Here is a 16,226-nt window from a genome sequence, read left to right on the forward strand (position 1 = left end):
ACTATAATTGGGCCTAGAACATCCGCTAAGCAATGCAATTGAATCATGCCTGATTTTACAACTTTTAGCATGGTTGTTAAATGAATCACTGTGGTCATTAAGCCAATCCAGCGTCTTCCATTGTCTGTTGGAAGGTTGCAAATGGTGATCATGTGACCTTGGACACAAGTCCTTACATTTAGGGTCATTTCAGTGTCCCCATGGTCATGTGACCAAAATCTAGGCACTTCCTCAAGTATTTAAAGTTGCTGAAATGCCTAGATTTTGGTCACATAAAGGGGACACTGCAATGGCCGTAAGTGCATGGACTGGTCATAAGGCATTTTTTAAATCACTGTCATAACTATGAACAATTATTAAACGAATGTTGCAAGTCAAGAACCACCTGTATAAAACAAGTCGTTATCTTCATTTTTCCTGGATATTGCAAGTGAGATATTGCTAAGCATGGTGAGGTCCATGCAGCTGAGGTCCTTCTGGAGACAATAACCAAATTGGGAATTTGACTGGAATGTTAGAATCATGCTCAAAAAACATGCAGGACCAGGACGAAGACTAAATTTGATTTAATTTAAAGGTACACTTAATTAAATATGAATTAATTAAATGCAATTAATATTACACCCCATATATTTAATAACTCTTCTCCCACTAACACACTAAACAATTTAGCAGCTCTTTTGAAGAGTTCTGGGAGCTGCAGCCAAGGCAGGAGTGGGAGGAGAGGATATACAGGACCCCATGGCCTCAGGTTATGCATCTCTAGTCACAGACTTAGTGGTGCAGAAAATATACATTTTATAAGTTTAATCTTTTAATTGTCCAACAGGAGACAAGAAGAGCTCCGCTTCCACTTGCGACCCCATTTATAAACCCTCATCTGTACCTGGCCATTTCTGAAATATTAGAAAGTGACAGTGTATTTTGTGCAAATTTTTTTATTTCCACATTTATATCACAATGTGTCCACTGAAAGGACCAATAGCAAAGTTGCTCTCTTCTGTGCCCAAGAACACAGAAGTCTAGTTACTGTACATTCACTAAGGCTGTTTTTGCAAGTCGCTTTTGTGATGGATATCCATAAGGCAAACAATATCTAAAGGAATGGTAACAAGTATATTTCCAGCATACAAACAGGCGTCTGTCTCCCCCTTCACAGGACATTTACAAACTAGTAGCACCCTCAGTACAAGTTGGAATTTTCTTTGTTAAACAGAAAAAAACAAAAACAAAACAAAAACAAAAAAACCCCCATTTTTTCCCCCTGCTTTCCCGTAGAAAATCTGTAGAAAGGGGTTAACGTGCTTAGGCTGCTGCTGCTGCTGCTGGGAGAACTGTGAACACTTTTTGCAGCATTTCATGGATCTGAATTGAAATTGAAACCAGACTACGCCCTGTGAAAGTCTACGGAATGCTGAGCTGAAGGTGGCCATCTCTCTCTCTCTGGCCCTTCCTGCACTGCAGAGCACACATCATTGCAATCCACATCTCCACATCAGGGGGACTTTTGAAGAGACCCATAGTTTTGCACAGTTCATTTTAAAACATCTCACTGCCATATTATTCCTTTTTAAGAAAATCAAATCAAGACAAATAAATAGACTCAACTACTCTGTGTTAAATGTTTCATTTCCACAATTAACCACCTGTACCTGCCTGACCTTGGATTCTGGCATCCACAAATAGCTGGAAACAGTTTTCACCTTTGGAAAACAAACACTTTTGTTTTGCTTTGTTTCTAACAGCTGGCTTGCTAGAGTTCAAAACTCTACTTGTTTTTAATCAAACCTTTTGTTATGCCTCCCTTTGCAATTTTATTAGTAAACTGGTAGCAGCACTTCACAAAAAAAAAAAAAAAGTTTTAACAGGAAAGAAGAAACTGCCAGCGTCCAGCTCTCTGACACACCCTCTCTGCTTTGTAAGCCTCTTTCAGCGTGATGGGGGTAGATGGGGGATGGCACAGCACCTGCCCACTTTAGTAACCTGCCAGTGTAAAAAAAGCATCTTAGCAAAATTGTACTCAGTCTAGGCAGACGTAAGGCAGGATATTCAGGCGCCCCTCATCCCCATGTGGATCGAGCGATATGCATTGCGTCCAATCATACCAGTTACCCTGTGTATCATAACATCCATTCACGCCAGGCCAGTGTTGGCTGCATATCCTGTCAAGATCATCCTGCGTCACCTCCCGTGTTACCCCAGGCAAGTCTGCAGGTTTGCTGTGGGGAGCCAGGACATGAGTTTTCCGGGCTTCTCTCCTAGTGCTTTCCTCCTGCTTTAAATATTCAGACATGAAGTAGTGAGCCCCTGGAGTCTGCACCCCTGAAGAGGACAACAAGCTACTCTGCCTGTTTAAATAGGACTGAATTATTTCATTCCGGGACAATTCTTTCCAATTCGTTTGTTCAAAGGGACTCTGCAGAGGTGGCTTCGGCTCCTGCTTATCTGTGCCTGTCCTGTGCTGCTCAGCAAGAGCAGGAAGATCCAACTGCAAACAGTCCCTCTGTGCTAAAGTCTTGATCTCGCCCGTCATGGGGTCAAAAGTCAGTCTCCGCTCTTTTTTTAACCGTACAGGCTTGACCCCGCCTTCCATCACCTGCCCGTCCAAGTTGACCATGTAGTCTTTGGGCCGGTACTTTTTTTTCTTCTTGCTGTCAGACCCTGAGGCAGCACTGTCACTGTCCATCCTTGAAGCATCTGGTGATAAGTCAGCCAAGGGTGCAAAAGACTCTACTGAATGGGAGCCTGCTCCACTGCCGGGAGAGGCTCCTGCACTGAGCTGAAGCTGGCCCTCGGGCACTCTTTGCTGCTCCTGGTCATGAAGGGATGCTTCAGGGTCCACTTGATGAGATGCCTCCAGTCTCTTTGCTAGTGCTGGCTGTGGTGACAGCTGTACTAGAGAGGGGGGAGGTGGCGATAAGGGCACTGGAACATCCAGAAGAGGGGGCTTTGGGCATGGGACAAGCGTCAAATTCTTGGGGGAATACGTGGCATGTTGCCGAGCAAATGTTTCCAGCCTGACATTCCTGGGGCTGAATGAGGAACAACGAGGACTCCTAGGTTGGTTGGCAGCAGCCTCCTCTGCTTTGTCATGCTGCTGCTGCTGCTGCTGCAACACTGCTGTTTTCAGCAGTAAGGATGTCCCAGAAGTTTTGAAGAGTCCTGGAGAGCTCGTATGAGGCCGCACTGCATTGATGGGGATCTTGCTGGGCTTGTCATTTTCACTCACCTCATCCCTGTTGCCTTCTGGCCCTGGGAGAAGACTCACATCTGGAGGGCTAGGAAAACTCTCTGGGCTTCCACCAATCCCATTGGTGGGAGGAGGAGAAGAGTTTTGTAATACTTCATAACTGGCTTTGGAAACTTTTGGCAGCGGCAGAGGAGGACCATCCTTGGGCTCACCTTGCCTCTTCCGGTTCCCTGGCTTTGGAGAGTGCAGCTTTTGGACATCATTTCTATTCTTCACATCTTGAATGGGTTTAGATCCAATCACAGCCCCAGAAGTTTCCACTCGGCAGTTGTGAGCCCCACCATTGGCTGATCCAGGTGGATTTGGCAATCCTCTCAAGGTGGCTTCATTCTGTGAAACAGGCTCAATCAGCTTCTGCCAATTCCGCAACAGTTTTTTGGCCCGTTTAGCAAGCTCCTCATTCTTGGTTTTCTTCCTCACGTCATTGATGAGCTTCCCCAGCCGTGTTTCCTAAAGTTTGTTTTTTTTAAAAAAAGAACACAAAGATTATTTTAAAAGGCACCTCATCAAATATCATTAATGGAGAGACTTCTTTTGTTCTCTCAGTGGTTATGTTCTGACAAGGCCCAGAAGAGGAAAAAGAGTATAGGGCAATTCTATAGCTGACTTAGAGTCTCGTTTCTTAATCACAGTCAGAAAAGGGGGGGAAATTACTATACCACCAGAAGAAGTTACAATTAAGGAGCAAGGAGCTTATAAGGTAGAAAATGCTCTTCAAAACTTTTTGATTGCAAAATTGTTTCTATTTTGAGAAATGGCTCCTTTGCTAAAGTTAATTTGCAATCCGCAAAATGTAAATCAAATAGGGCGGCTATATTTTGATACAGTTCTAATCGACTATAGCATCAAATGGTGTTTTTCACGATAAGAACATTAGAATAATTTTTAATACTTTAACAACTCGTGTCATATAATGATTAAGGTGTTGGGCTAGAGTAGAGACCCAGATTCCAATCTACGCACAACTATAGAAGGTCTCTGGATGACTTTGAACTAGTCACTCATTCTCAGTCCAACCTACTTCAAAAAGCTATCATTATGGGAAAAAACAAAAAGAGCTATTACTAGATACAGCACTATGGCCCTTTAAATCAAATAAATAATCAACTTCCTAAAACTGTAATCAATACAAAGCCACTGTTGTATTTTCAAATATGTACATTAAACCCAAATAAATATTTGGATTTATTTAAATAAATTCTTAACATTTATAATATCAATGCTATAGTAAGTGCATTTTTTCAAGTACTTATTCTAATGTTATCCTGAAAAAATATTTTGTGTAGCATTTGAATTAAACCTATGTTTAAGTAAAAAAATCAAATTGATAGGTAAAGCAGAAGAATGTTCTCTGATTAATATTTACCAAATCTACAATCATATCAAATAAGTATATGTTCACAAATCAAGTGTTGCAGAATATCCTTACTAAGACGAGCCCCATTCAAGTATATCTTGAAATGACAGAATAAATGAAGCTGGTACCATTGTAAGTGAATCAAAATCAACAAAGGAAATTCAAACCTTTGTGCACTTATTAAGGCAGGGCAGCAGAAAATCATCTCAAATTGTAAATGAAATTTGCAGCATCAATCAGTTATAAATTACATTCCCTATTTCTGACTGATTCTAACAGAGAAAGCTGTGGGCAGCTTCCATGGAATTCCACAGGCTATAGCAGGCATGTCAAACTACCGGCCCACGGGCCGGATGCGTCATGCTGAAACCGCGCCCACCCCTTTGCTGGCAATGGGGAAAAAGTTGCGATACGTCGTGTAATGTCATGTGACATCACGAGTTTGACATGCCTGGGCTACAGCAATAGGTGAGCTGTAACCAGTTCAGGCAAGCTGTCAATACCCATTCTTTATATGAGTCAATTTTTTTTTATCAAAAGGAGAGTCTAAAATCCATGAGCTGTCACAGAATATGGACAATCATACGTGATAAATGATTCTTATCAAGTTCCATTTGGTTAAGATAATTACTTTGGCCAAAATATGTCAGGTAAAGAACTTAAGTCTGTCTTCTCAGAGGACCAAATCTTCTTAGCAGGCAAGAAGTGAAAGCAGTGCTTTATTTTTTGTATGGCTGTATGCTTAAATTATGTTTATTATTCTTAGTCTTGTTTATATTATTAATTTTACTTGTTTACATGCATTTACTTATATTTAATCAGGCTGGGGAGTTTCCAAAGCCTTGAATAATTAAAAATATTTATAGCATGTTCCAAACACATCCTGATAAGCTCCCAACACATTTGTCTGGCCTAAAAGGCTCACGTCTTTATCAACCACAATAATTCATTGCTTGGGTGTTCTTCTCTTCTTTAAACAACAGATGAAGGTGAAAAAAAAGCCATGCAATCAAAAAAGTCAGTTCTGCCTTATTCAGTATGGCACATGCACATCCATATTCAATAGACATTGCAAAATTGTGAAACTAAAAATGCAATATTGCAAGAAAGAAGAGGTGAAAGCATCGTAATTCTTGGATGAACAGCTTCCTCTGCCCTACCATGGTGGAGGTGATATTAAGGGTGACTACAGAATGTCAATCAAAGTAGAGACTGGGAATATAAAGTTGTATGACTGCTGGGACACCTGGAGCTTCTTTGGCCTTCAGAGACAGACCAGCAAAATCCTGTTGTTTGCTGCTTTTCTTAACTACAGTGTCAAAACAGTGAGAGCACATTTCTCTCAATCACAAAGTATTATCAAGCCTAACAAGGAGTTGAATGTAAGTATTCAGACTGGAATAAGATAGGTGATGCATATAACTCCTCCTACAACTTTAAATACCATACCTACTTTTGGCATTTTCTAGTATTCTATGAGTTTTTTTTCTTATCAAGAAAAGAATACTTGTGTAGGAACAAACCTCAAGTGCCTCTTTGGTGATGGGGTATTTCTCCAAGCTGGAGATCACTTCCAGTACTGCCACCATGTTATGTATCTGTGGAAAAAAAGGAACAGAAAGTATCCTTTTAGAGAAGGGCAGATGCTTTAAGTATACCGTGTTATATCCCACTGGACAGGAGAGCTGTCGTATGTTAGTGGATTCCCTGGAATATCCTACATGAGAATTGAAATATTTGAAGCAGGTAGTGTCAAAAGATGATACTTTTTCTGCTGAAAATATCTTTGCCTGGAATTCTTTTTTTCTACTTGGAGTTGCCTATTTTTTTTCCATGGTAAGTGAAAACATTTCTAATTCTGTGTGTTTCTTAGGTGTCACCTGTAGACACAAGACTTAAATTGATTGTTTCCAGTGTACTGCATCTCATTTTATTCTTACACTCTAAACCACAGGTCGGCAACCTGCAGCTCCGGAGCCGCATGCGGCTCTTTGAGCCTTCCCCTGTGGCTCCCAGCCTCTCTCTCTCTCAGTGTGTGTGTGTGTGTGTGTGTGTGTGTGTGTGTGTGTGTATGTGTAAAAGAGAGTGCACTCACAGTGTTCTCCGAGGAACTGAAAAGCTTACTGGGCGGAGCTCCTCCCTTTGCTGCGTCTCTGCAGGAAGCAGGAAGCAGGAAGGGCAGGAGAGAGCTAGCTAGCCCAGCTAGGCTGACTCAGGAATTCTGGGAGTTGAAGTCCATGAGTCATAAAAGAGACGAGGTTGCCTACCCGAGCTTGTTGGACACAGCTTGAAGCTTGCCAGGTGAGCAGCAGATAGGAGGGGGGGAGAAAGAGAGGGAGAGAAAGAGAAAGAGGGAGGGAGGGAGGGAGAGAGAGAGGGGGGGGAAGAGGAGTGGCAGACCAAGGGCAGAGAGGGAGGGAGGGAGAGAGAGACAGAGAGAGAGAGAGACCCTTTTGACATCTAAAATGAAGATAACACTGCATATATCCTTTTTTTACCTGTGTGTGTATGTAATTTTATGCTCTTAAAGCATTCTCTTGGTGATCATTGTTTTAATAGTATGGATATTCCCAAGAGTCATATTTTTACTTTTATTTTTAATGCGTGTGTACATATACACACACACACACACACACACACACCTATAATAAAGGTAAAAAAGGATATATGCAATGTTATCTTCATTTTAGATATCAAAAGGGTTTTGTGGCTCCCGGTGTTTTGTTTTTGGTGGGAAACGGGTCCAAGTGGCTCTTTGAGTGTTTTGGGTTGCCTACCCCTGCTCTAAACTTTATTATTGCCAGAGTTGGTTTAAAATTTAAAGAGAAATTATCAGCTGAGAATGAGGCTGAGTAGAAAAAGACAAGGAAATAAATGTGTTTTAACACAATTATTCTGCTTTACTTAGTGGAGGCTGGGGTCATCTCAATCCACTAGAAGAGACCTGTAAGAAATCATTCAAATTGCCTGGAGGCAAAAGTTACCACACAGGGACAAAAGGTGTGTCTAGAAACAGACTTTCCACAATACTAAAATCACATTAATGTATCTGCAAAAAAAGTTTAATGCCTGTAAAAAGACAACAAATGAGAATCAATATAGCATTTAAGATATTCTCAGAAGAGGACTGACTCAGATTTAGTCCTCAACTTACGATCACAATTGAGCTCAAAATATGTTAAGTAAGATATTGGTTGTGAGTTTTGCCCCATTTTATGACCTTTCTTGCCACAATTGTTAAGTGAATCACTACAGTTGTTAAGTTAGTAAAAAGTTGTTAAGTGACTGTGGTTTCCCCATTGACTTCACTTGTCAGAAAGTCACAAAAGGTGATCACATGATCCCAGGACGCTGCAACCATCATAAATATGAGTCAGTTGCCAAGTGTCTAAATTTTGATCATGTGATCATGGGGAATGCTGCAATGGTCGTAAGTGGGAAAAATTGTCATAAGTTACTTTTTCCAGTGCCATTGTAACTTTGAATGGTCACTAAATGATCTATTTTAAGTTGAGGACTACCCATAGTTCCCTTCTACCATGAAAGCTCATTGAGTGACTTTGGCCTATCACTCTCTCTCAATCGAGCCAACTCATAGGAGGTTATAAGGAAAAAACCCTGGAGGGAGCACTATATATGCTATGTCGTGGTCCTGAGGAACAGTGTAGCATAAATTAAAACAAATCAACAAAGTCACAGATTTGAAAGAAAAAATGGCATAGCTTCCTGATGTATCTTAAGAATAGATATTTCTGAAAAAGTGTATACTATCCTGCAAACATTTGAAGGATAAGTCACATACTTAAAATGAGAAATCAAAACATAAACATGAAAATATATTCAGACTTTCTCAAGAGAATGAAAGCTTTAAATGAAGCCTGCAAGAGTCAATTGGCTCTTCTACAACAGGACTGTTTACATGCCATTATCTTTACCCTGATATAAAGTGATTATTTCCATAAATGTAGAATGCAGTAGAGCAGACATGTCAAACACAAGGCCCGGGGGCCGGATGCGGCCTGTAAAGTGGTTTCATGTGGCCCGCGAAGCCATCCTGGAAACATTGAGGGAATGGCCCCCGCTGCCTTGGCCCTGGCCCAGGCCAGCCGGGAGCCAATGTACACAGTTTTGTGGTGGCCCTCTTGGCACTTGCCCTGGTGGACCATGCTTTGGCACTTGCCCCAGTCCCACCCCCTTCTGCCAGAGACCTTCAGATCTGTCCCACTCCTGCCCAGGCCCCCACAGGCACTCTTGATGAGAATGATGTAGAATTGGCCACACCTACCCAGTAGGCCACACCCACTCCATCCACATCCACTAAGTAGGCCGCACCCACCCTGGCCACACCCACCTGGCCCCCCAAGGGCAACTGCAGTGCTGATGTGGCCCTCAGTGAAATTGAGTTTGATACCCCTGCAGTAGAGAAAAGCACATCCAGACCATCTCTTTTTCTTACTCACAGTGATACAAAAGAACTCATAAACACATAGTCTCTCTGCGTATGGTAGCTGAAGGAACAACTGCCCAGGAAGAGTAAGTAGTAATGCAAGGACCTGATTTGAAATATAGCAAATGATAAACATCCAAGAATTCTTAATAAAGGCCTGCACAATGATTTTAGTTCAGCTTAATATAATTGTCAGTATAAATGTTCTAAATCTTATGCCTAACAAATTTTGAGAATTGTTTGTTTCCTCAACTCTCTTATATATATGGGTCTTTTACCTAGGATGTTTCCATGCAGATAAACATAATTTTATGCATTTTCCATTGGTCTCATTTTTTCTCTAATGCAAAATAAGCAAATTATATACATTATATACCAGATGAGTAATTTACAACAGTTATTGTAGTTACTCACTAGAACTACTACACTATCAAACAAAATATTTTTAAGTAAAAGATAATATTTTTTATTTTCCTAGAAGTATAATAAATAAAAATAAACTCATTATAATAAATAAGAAGTCCAAAGATTCAGGTTAATTAGGTTTTTAATAAATAAACTCATCTCACCCCTCAAAAATAGGGTTATATTACTGCGGACAAATTATCTGCCATTATTTTGCTATAATCAAAAAGATAGGTCAAGAGGAAAGAGCAGCATAGAAAGGAATGATTGCAGAAAATATAGGCTGGGTGTGGAGAAATTAGGAGATACAGCAATCTGAAGTAATAAATAATTTTATAAATTTCAAAGGAAAACAGCTCAGGACCCTGCTCTACAAATATATTGGGGCTGGGGGAACTAGAATAAAAATGCAGAAAAAATTCCCTACTCAGACCCATAGAATGTGATTGTGAAAAGTGGATCCACACATACTAACACATAGAGGATTAGGTACAATACACAAAAGCAAAGCAAGGAAAGGAAAAGAAAAGTTGCTCTTATATTAGTACAGAATGCATAGATGCTCTGAGAAAGAGGTAAGATGAAGTATTTCAAGAAGCCCTTAAAACAGAAAATATTAGCCCAAACCATCACAAGTATCCCTCCTCAGCCCCAGCAAATACTAAATTCCTGCTCACTGGTAGACCATCATTGCCATCTCTGAGCCATACTACACAAGTTATGCTATTCTGAAGAAGCAAAAAAGGGGAGGGAAAATGGTGTCAGACAGAAAACACTATTTGTTTGTGTTTGTGTTGGGGGAAGAGAATGAGTAAATGATCAGCAAAGGACTAAAAATAAGTTTTAGGCAACACCAATTGTTGGGCAATATAAAATACAGTTCAGAAGATTATAAAAGATCCAAAGAGACCCTAGAAGGGGACTACAGACAAGAAGCTTGATTAATCCTTTTCTTGCAGTACCTATTTTTTGGCAAAATATGGGAGGGGGGCTGAATTGCTCCAGCAGCCATACAAATGGAGGAACAGAAAGGAAAGCCAAGAAAACAGAGAGTAAAGATTTCAGAATCCAAACCTTCCTGCCACCATCGGTATCAGAAGTATAACTTGTTTATATATAGAAATCTATATAGACTGTCTTTCTCAGACACCCACAGATACATCCACATCTAACTACAGGACTCCTGCCCCTAAGCAGGATAAAGATGGTTCCCATTCTCACTAATCCTTGACCAAGACTTCTTACACAGCCGGATGCCCTACACATGTGGTGGACTACAGTCCACCATACTTAAGTCAGTATGGTTATGTCACCTGGGACTAGCAGGGAGTGTAGATTAATAGAAAAACATGAAATTAGTTTGAGACAAGCTGCCCATTCCCTGTACATATATCCTTCACTCACATTGCTGTTGGGGTCGATGGCCTGCAGCAGCCGGTCCCTGATCTGCTGCGGGGACGGTCCCGGAGCCGCTGTCATTGCCTCCCTGGGGGAGGAAGAGCCCCGGGCCCAGCAGAGTGGGGCGAGAGGAGGCCCCACCGTCCTCCCCTCCTCCCTCCCTCTCTTTCTCACTCGCCGGCCTCGCCGCGGGGCAACTGGAGCCGCATGTTCCGCCGGGCTCAAGCGCCCCACCAGTCGGGGAGGAAGGGTATCACAACTGCTCGAGAAGAACTGAAAGAAAATAGTGCAGCCCGACTCGTCCTAGACCCAACCGGGCCGCCGCTCGGCTCCGCTCGGCTCCACCGAGGAGACGGAGGAGGAGGCCGAGTTCAACTGTGGGCAGGAGCCAGCCCCGCGCAGTGCATCCTGGGACACGCCCGACGCTGACGGCGGCCGACGCACAGACGCCGAACGTCGCGTCTGTGACGTCACGACGCAGGGCGTTGGGTGCTCCCGCCAAGAGGATTGGGGTGGGGGAGGAAGGGTGAGAACTCGGCATTCTGTTTGTTCAGTGCGTGTCCGCGACAGGGTACTCGCGGGCGGGAAAAATCTGAGCCATTCGCGCCTGCGCAGAAGATCCCGCGGAGGTGGCTGGTGAGGGCGAGAGCTGGAGGTAGCGGAGGGCCTTGGAAACGGCAAAAAGGCGGGAAAAGTGGGGCTTCGACTGCTGTTCCGCTTCTGTCACTCGCGTTTGTTGAGCAGATAGTTTTGATTATTTTAACTATATCCCATTTGCAAAGTACAAACATATTTTTCTGTGTTCGGGCTTCATACTCGTTACGTCATTATCTATTTGCTCTCGCTAGTAATCAAACCGATCCTCGCTTTATTTACAAACTGGTAACAAATGGTACTTCTGGAGGGATAAAACAATCGTCTTTTCATTCATCTTGTGTTGGATTATCTAAAAACTATCTGGAAAACAGTTTGGGGGAAGAATCTGGTATGGCAGTTCTTGATCATTGCAATTCATGCCCTGACTCTTGGCATGTTTATTACTTTGATCTTCTGGATTTGGGCACCACGTTGTTTCAGCCCACTCTCACTTGCCATTGGACATTTATGTACCTCTGCATTTAAAAGGACTGTATGTCTGCATCATACAGTTCATTAAGCCTAGTACACATAATCACCAGAAAAGGTCATTTGCTAGGCAAGTCTATAAACAGTTTACATTCTGCTCTAAAACTGATTATCTCTGCTTCAATATATTTGGAATACCCTTTCAATAGAGCACGTTTACCCTCGTCATTCAGATAATTAATGGCAGAATTCCCAAGGTATATAGACATGTGCTATAACAATTGGTAATTGAACATTAGAATGTTTTGTTCTCTATTAGTGAAATCTCCAATATGACAATTAAGTAAAATATGGACTTATTTGGAGTACATTGTACAACTTACAACCACAACTGAGCCTAAAATTTATGTTGCTAAGTGAAACATTTGTCAAGTGAATTTCATCCCATTTTACAGTCTTTCTTGCCATAATTGTTAAGTGAATCATTGCAGAGGTTCAGTTAATAACACAATTGTTAAATGAATTTGGCTTCCCCACTGATTTTAATAAATAATAGTAGTAAAGTTGGAAGGGACCTTGGAGGTCATCTAGTCCAACCCCCTGCTCAGGCAGGAAACCCTACACCATTTCGGACAAATGGCTGTCCAATCTCTTCTTAAAAACTTCCAGTGTTGGAGCATTTACTGCTTCTGGAGGCAGGCTGTTCCACTGATTAATTGTTCTCACTGTCAGGAAGTTTCTCCTTAGTTCTAGGTTGCTTCTCTCCTTGATTAGTTTCCACCCATTGCTTCTTGTCCTGCCTTCAGGTGCTTTGGAAATAGCTTGATTCCCTCTTCTTTATGGCAGCCCCTGAGATATTGGAATACTGCTATCATGTCCCCCTTGTCCTTCTCTTCGTTAAACTAGACATACCCAATTCTAGCAACCGTTCCTTATATGTTTTAGCCTCCAGTCCCCTAATCATCTTTGTTGCTCTTCTCTGTACTCTTTCTAGAGTCTCAACATCTTTTTTACATCGTGGTGACCAAAACTGGATGCAGTATTCCAAGTGTGGCCTTACCAAGGCATTGAAGAGTGGTATTAATACTTCACGTGATCTTGATTCTATCCCTCTGTTAATGCAGCCTAGCACTGTGTTGGCCTTTTTGGCAGCTGCAGCACACTGCTGGCTCATATTTAAGTGATTGTCTACTATGACTCCGAGGTCCCTCTCACAGTTACTACTATTGAGCATGGTGCCACCTATGCTGTACTTGTGCATTTGGTTTTTCTTGCCTAAATGTAGAACCTTGCTTTTTTCACCATTGAATTTCATTTTGTTAGTTAGTGCCCAGTGTTCAAGTCTGTCCAGATCCTTCTGTATCTTAAGCCTGTCTTCTGGAGTGTTGGCTATTCCTGCCAGCTTGGTGTCGTCTGCAAATTTGATGAGTTCCCCATCTATCCCTTCGTCCAAATTGTTGATGAAGATGATTTTGCTTCTCAGAAGGTTGCAAAAGGTGATTACATGACCCTGGGACACTGCAGTTGTCATAAATATGAGTCAGTTGCCAAGCATCTGGATTTTGGTCAAGTGACCATGGAGATACTGCAATGGTCATGTTAAAAATGGGCAAAAGTCACTTTTTTCAGTGCGGTAACTTTGAACGATCACTAAATGCAGAATCCAATCTTGGTCGGTCACCAAGATCAGACCCAGGATTGGGAATGTCCCAGATTTTATCCTGCAACATCTTGGGACACATATATTCATCTTCATTCAGCCACTAAATGAACTGCTGTAAGTCAAGGACTTCTTGTATTGACTTATTGTTGAAGTAGTAACCCCTATAAAATGCAATCAGTCGTGAATTTTGCCCCAAATCCCGGTCTCAAAGTATGTTAAAAAATCTAGTGGAATATCAAGAGTTCTAATACAAGTCACCATACCTTGCTTTTCTTTCTCTGTCTTTATTTGTTGTTGTTAGTTGCGAAGTTGTGTCCAACCAATTGTGTCCGACCCATGGACAACGTTCCTCCAGGCCTTCCTGTCCTCTACCATCTTCTGGAGTCCATTTAAGCTCATGCCTACTGCTTCAGTGACCCCATCCAGCCACCTCATTCTCTGTCGTCCCCTTCTTCTATTGCCCTCAATCTTTCCTGTCTTTATTAAGAAGGTGCTAATCAAGCATATATATGCTTATGTGGATCTATTTATAAATTTAATTTAGGAAAGTATTATTTTCTAATGCTGCTTACTCCTAAGAAAATGTGGCAAAAAAGCATCTTAAAATGCAAATAAAAGTAAACTTCATTTTATTTCTCTTCCCATGAAATGTTTTGTGAACCTAAAATGTGGAACATATTCAGATGTTGATACTCTGTCTAGAAAGAGTACAGAGAAGAGCAACAAAGATGATTAGGGGACTGGAGGCTAAAACATATAAGGAAGGGTTGCTGGAATTGGGTGTGTCTAGTTTAATGAAGAGAAGGATGAGTGGTGACATGATAGTGTTCCAATATTTCAGGGGTTACCACAAAGAAGAGGAAGTCAAGCTATTCTCCAAAGTACCTGAAGGCAGAACAAGAAGCAATGGATGGAAACTAATTAAGGAGAGAAGCAACCTAGAACTAAGGAGAAATTTCCTGACAGAACAATTAATCAGTGGAATAACCTGCCTCCTGAAGTTGTCAGTGTTCCAACACTGTGGGTTTTTAAGAGACTGTCTGAAATGGTATAGGGTTTCCTGCCTGAGCAAGGGGTTGGACTAGTGATATCTAAGATCCCTTCCAAAATATTATTATTATTATTAAGATTATTAGAAACAAAGGAATAGACCTCTTAAGAGAACAATAGAGAATGCAAACAGATTTATATTAGTTACTGAGAATATAAACTTGTTGAAATCATGCAGAATAGAAAGTCTGAAATTGGTGAGACGGTATACTGCAGATTGACCACGAAAATGGCAAATGTGGATAGCACTTTCACAATGCAAATTACAATGCTTTCACAGACAACTCAGCATTAATGGGGAATTACAATCTGTTAAAACATCTGACTGATGAAGAACTTGATGAAGTCCAAAAGGCAGAAATGCTACAAATAAATTGAGGTGTTGTCTTAAAATTAGTAATAGTGGGGTTATAAAACCATGCTAGATGCCAAGTGCTCAAATTGTGGCCACTTGACTGAGGATGCTGCAACGGTTGTAAGTGCAAGGATCCATTATAAGTCACTTTTTTTCAGTGCAATTGTAACTTTGAACTTGTAAATGAATGGTTGTAAGATGAGGATTACCTGTATGAGAATGAAAAACAGGAGATGTCTAGAGAAGTCAGGGTGGCTGCATAGGAAAATTTCATGATAAACATTTACAAGAGGGTAACAGTAAGAAAGAATACAAAAGAGGAATTGAAACATTAAACAAAAAGAATTATTTGGGTATATCAGGTAACACATTAAAAAAGGTCTTTGAAAGAAAGGGAGTTTCCTGGATGCATCTATCCAGTGTTTTTAATGTGCAGAAATGATTTACTTACTTTCTTCCAGGATTTTCCCCTAATTTCCCACTTTATTTCAGAGCTGCAGACCAAAATTACTGTATTCATTTAGGACCAAAAAACACCTCTTACGCTACTTTTTTTTAAAGAAGATTCAGATGTGTTTACTTCTATTGTTCACTTTCCTGCTTTGATTATTCTGGAGCTCAATCCTAGTTTATCAGCTAGGCTTTGAGCAATGGGGATATATATATGGGTTATATAGGTGAATCAGTGGAGCTCATGATTCCCCCAAACTACTGATTTCATATACTGTACCTACTAAGAAGGCTTGACCAGTTCAGCAAAGTTTGACTAGTACTACTGCAATGTACCCACACTTATCCAGTGCCCAAGGTTATAATAAAATTGATGGAAAAGACAGACTAGAGTTTAATCCCAGCAAGACTGTTACTCCTCCATATAAGATACACGAGAGCATGACAAAGGGAAAGGGACAAACAAAAACGTTCCCCTCTCCAATAAATGGATGTTTATTTTAGTGTTTTAAGTAAATTGTTATTATTATTATTAATAATAATAATAAATAATATTGGAAGGGACCTTGGGGGTCATCTAGTCCAACCCCCTGCTCAGGCTGGAGACCCTATACCATTTCAGACAAATGGCTATCCAGTCTCTTCTTAAAAACTTCCAGTGTTGGAGCATTCACAGCTTCTGGAGGCAGGTTGTTCCACTGATTAAAAGTTCTAGGTTGCTTCTCTCTTTGGTTAGTTTCCACCCATTGCTTCTTTTCCTGCCTTCAGGCACTTTGGAGAATAGCT

The 16,226-nt window shown here is 41.2% G+C and overlaps 1 protein-coding gene across 1 annotated transcript; it reads right to left on the bottom strand.

Moving 5' to 3' along the window:
* Positions 1–933: 933 nt before the first annotated feature.
* MED26 (mediator complex subunit 26) lies at positions 934–11,275 on the bottom strand. Its single transcript, XM_039338460.1, has 3 exons — positions 10,864–11,275; positions 6,131–6,205; positions 934–3,700 (listed from the first exon to the last, which is right to left on the bottom strand). The coding sequence occupies exons 1-3, from the start codon at positions 10,936–10,938 to the stop codon at positions 2,021–2,023; spliced, it is 1,830 nt and encodes a 609-aa protein (XP_039194394.1). The 5' UTR covers positions 10,939–11,275; the 3' UTR covers positions 934–2,020.
* Positions 11,276–16,226: the final 4,951 nt, after the last annotated feature.

The sequence above is a fragment of the Crotalus tigris genome, unplaced genomic scaffold (assembly GCF_016545835.1).
Source record: "Crotalus tigris isolate CLP2741 ecotype Arizona unplaced genomic scaffold, ASM1654583v1 scf7180000017701.1507938, whole genome shotgun sequence".
Classification (NCBI taxonomy): Eukaryota; Metazoa; Chordata; class Lepidosauria; order Squamata; family Viperidae; genus Crotalus; species Crotalus tigris.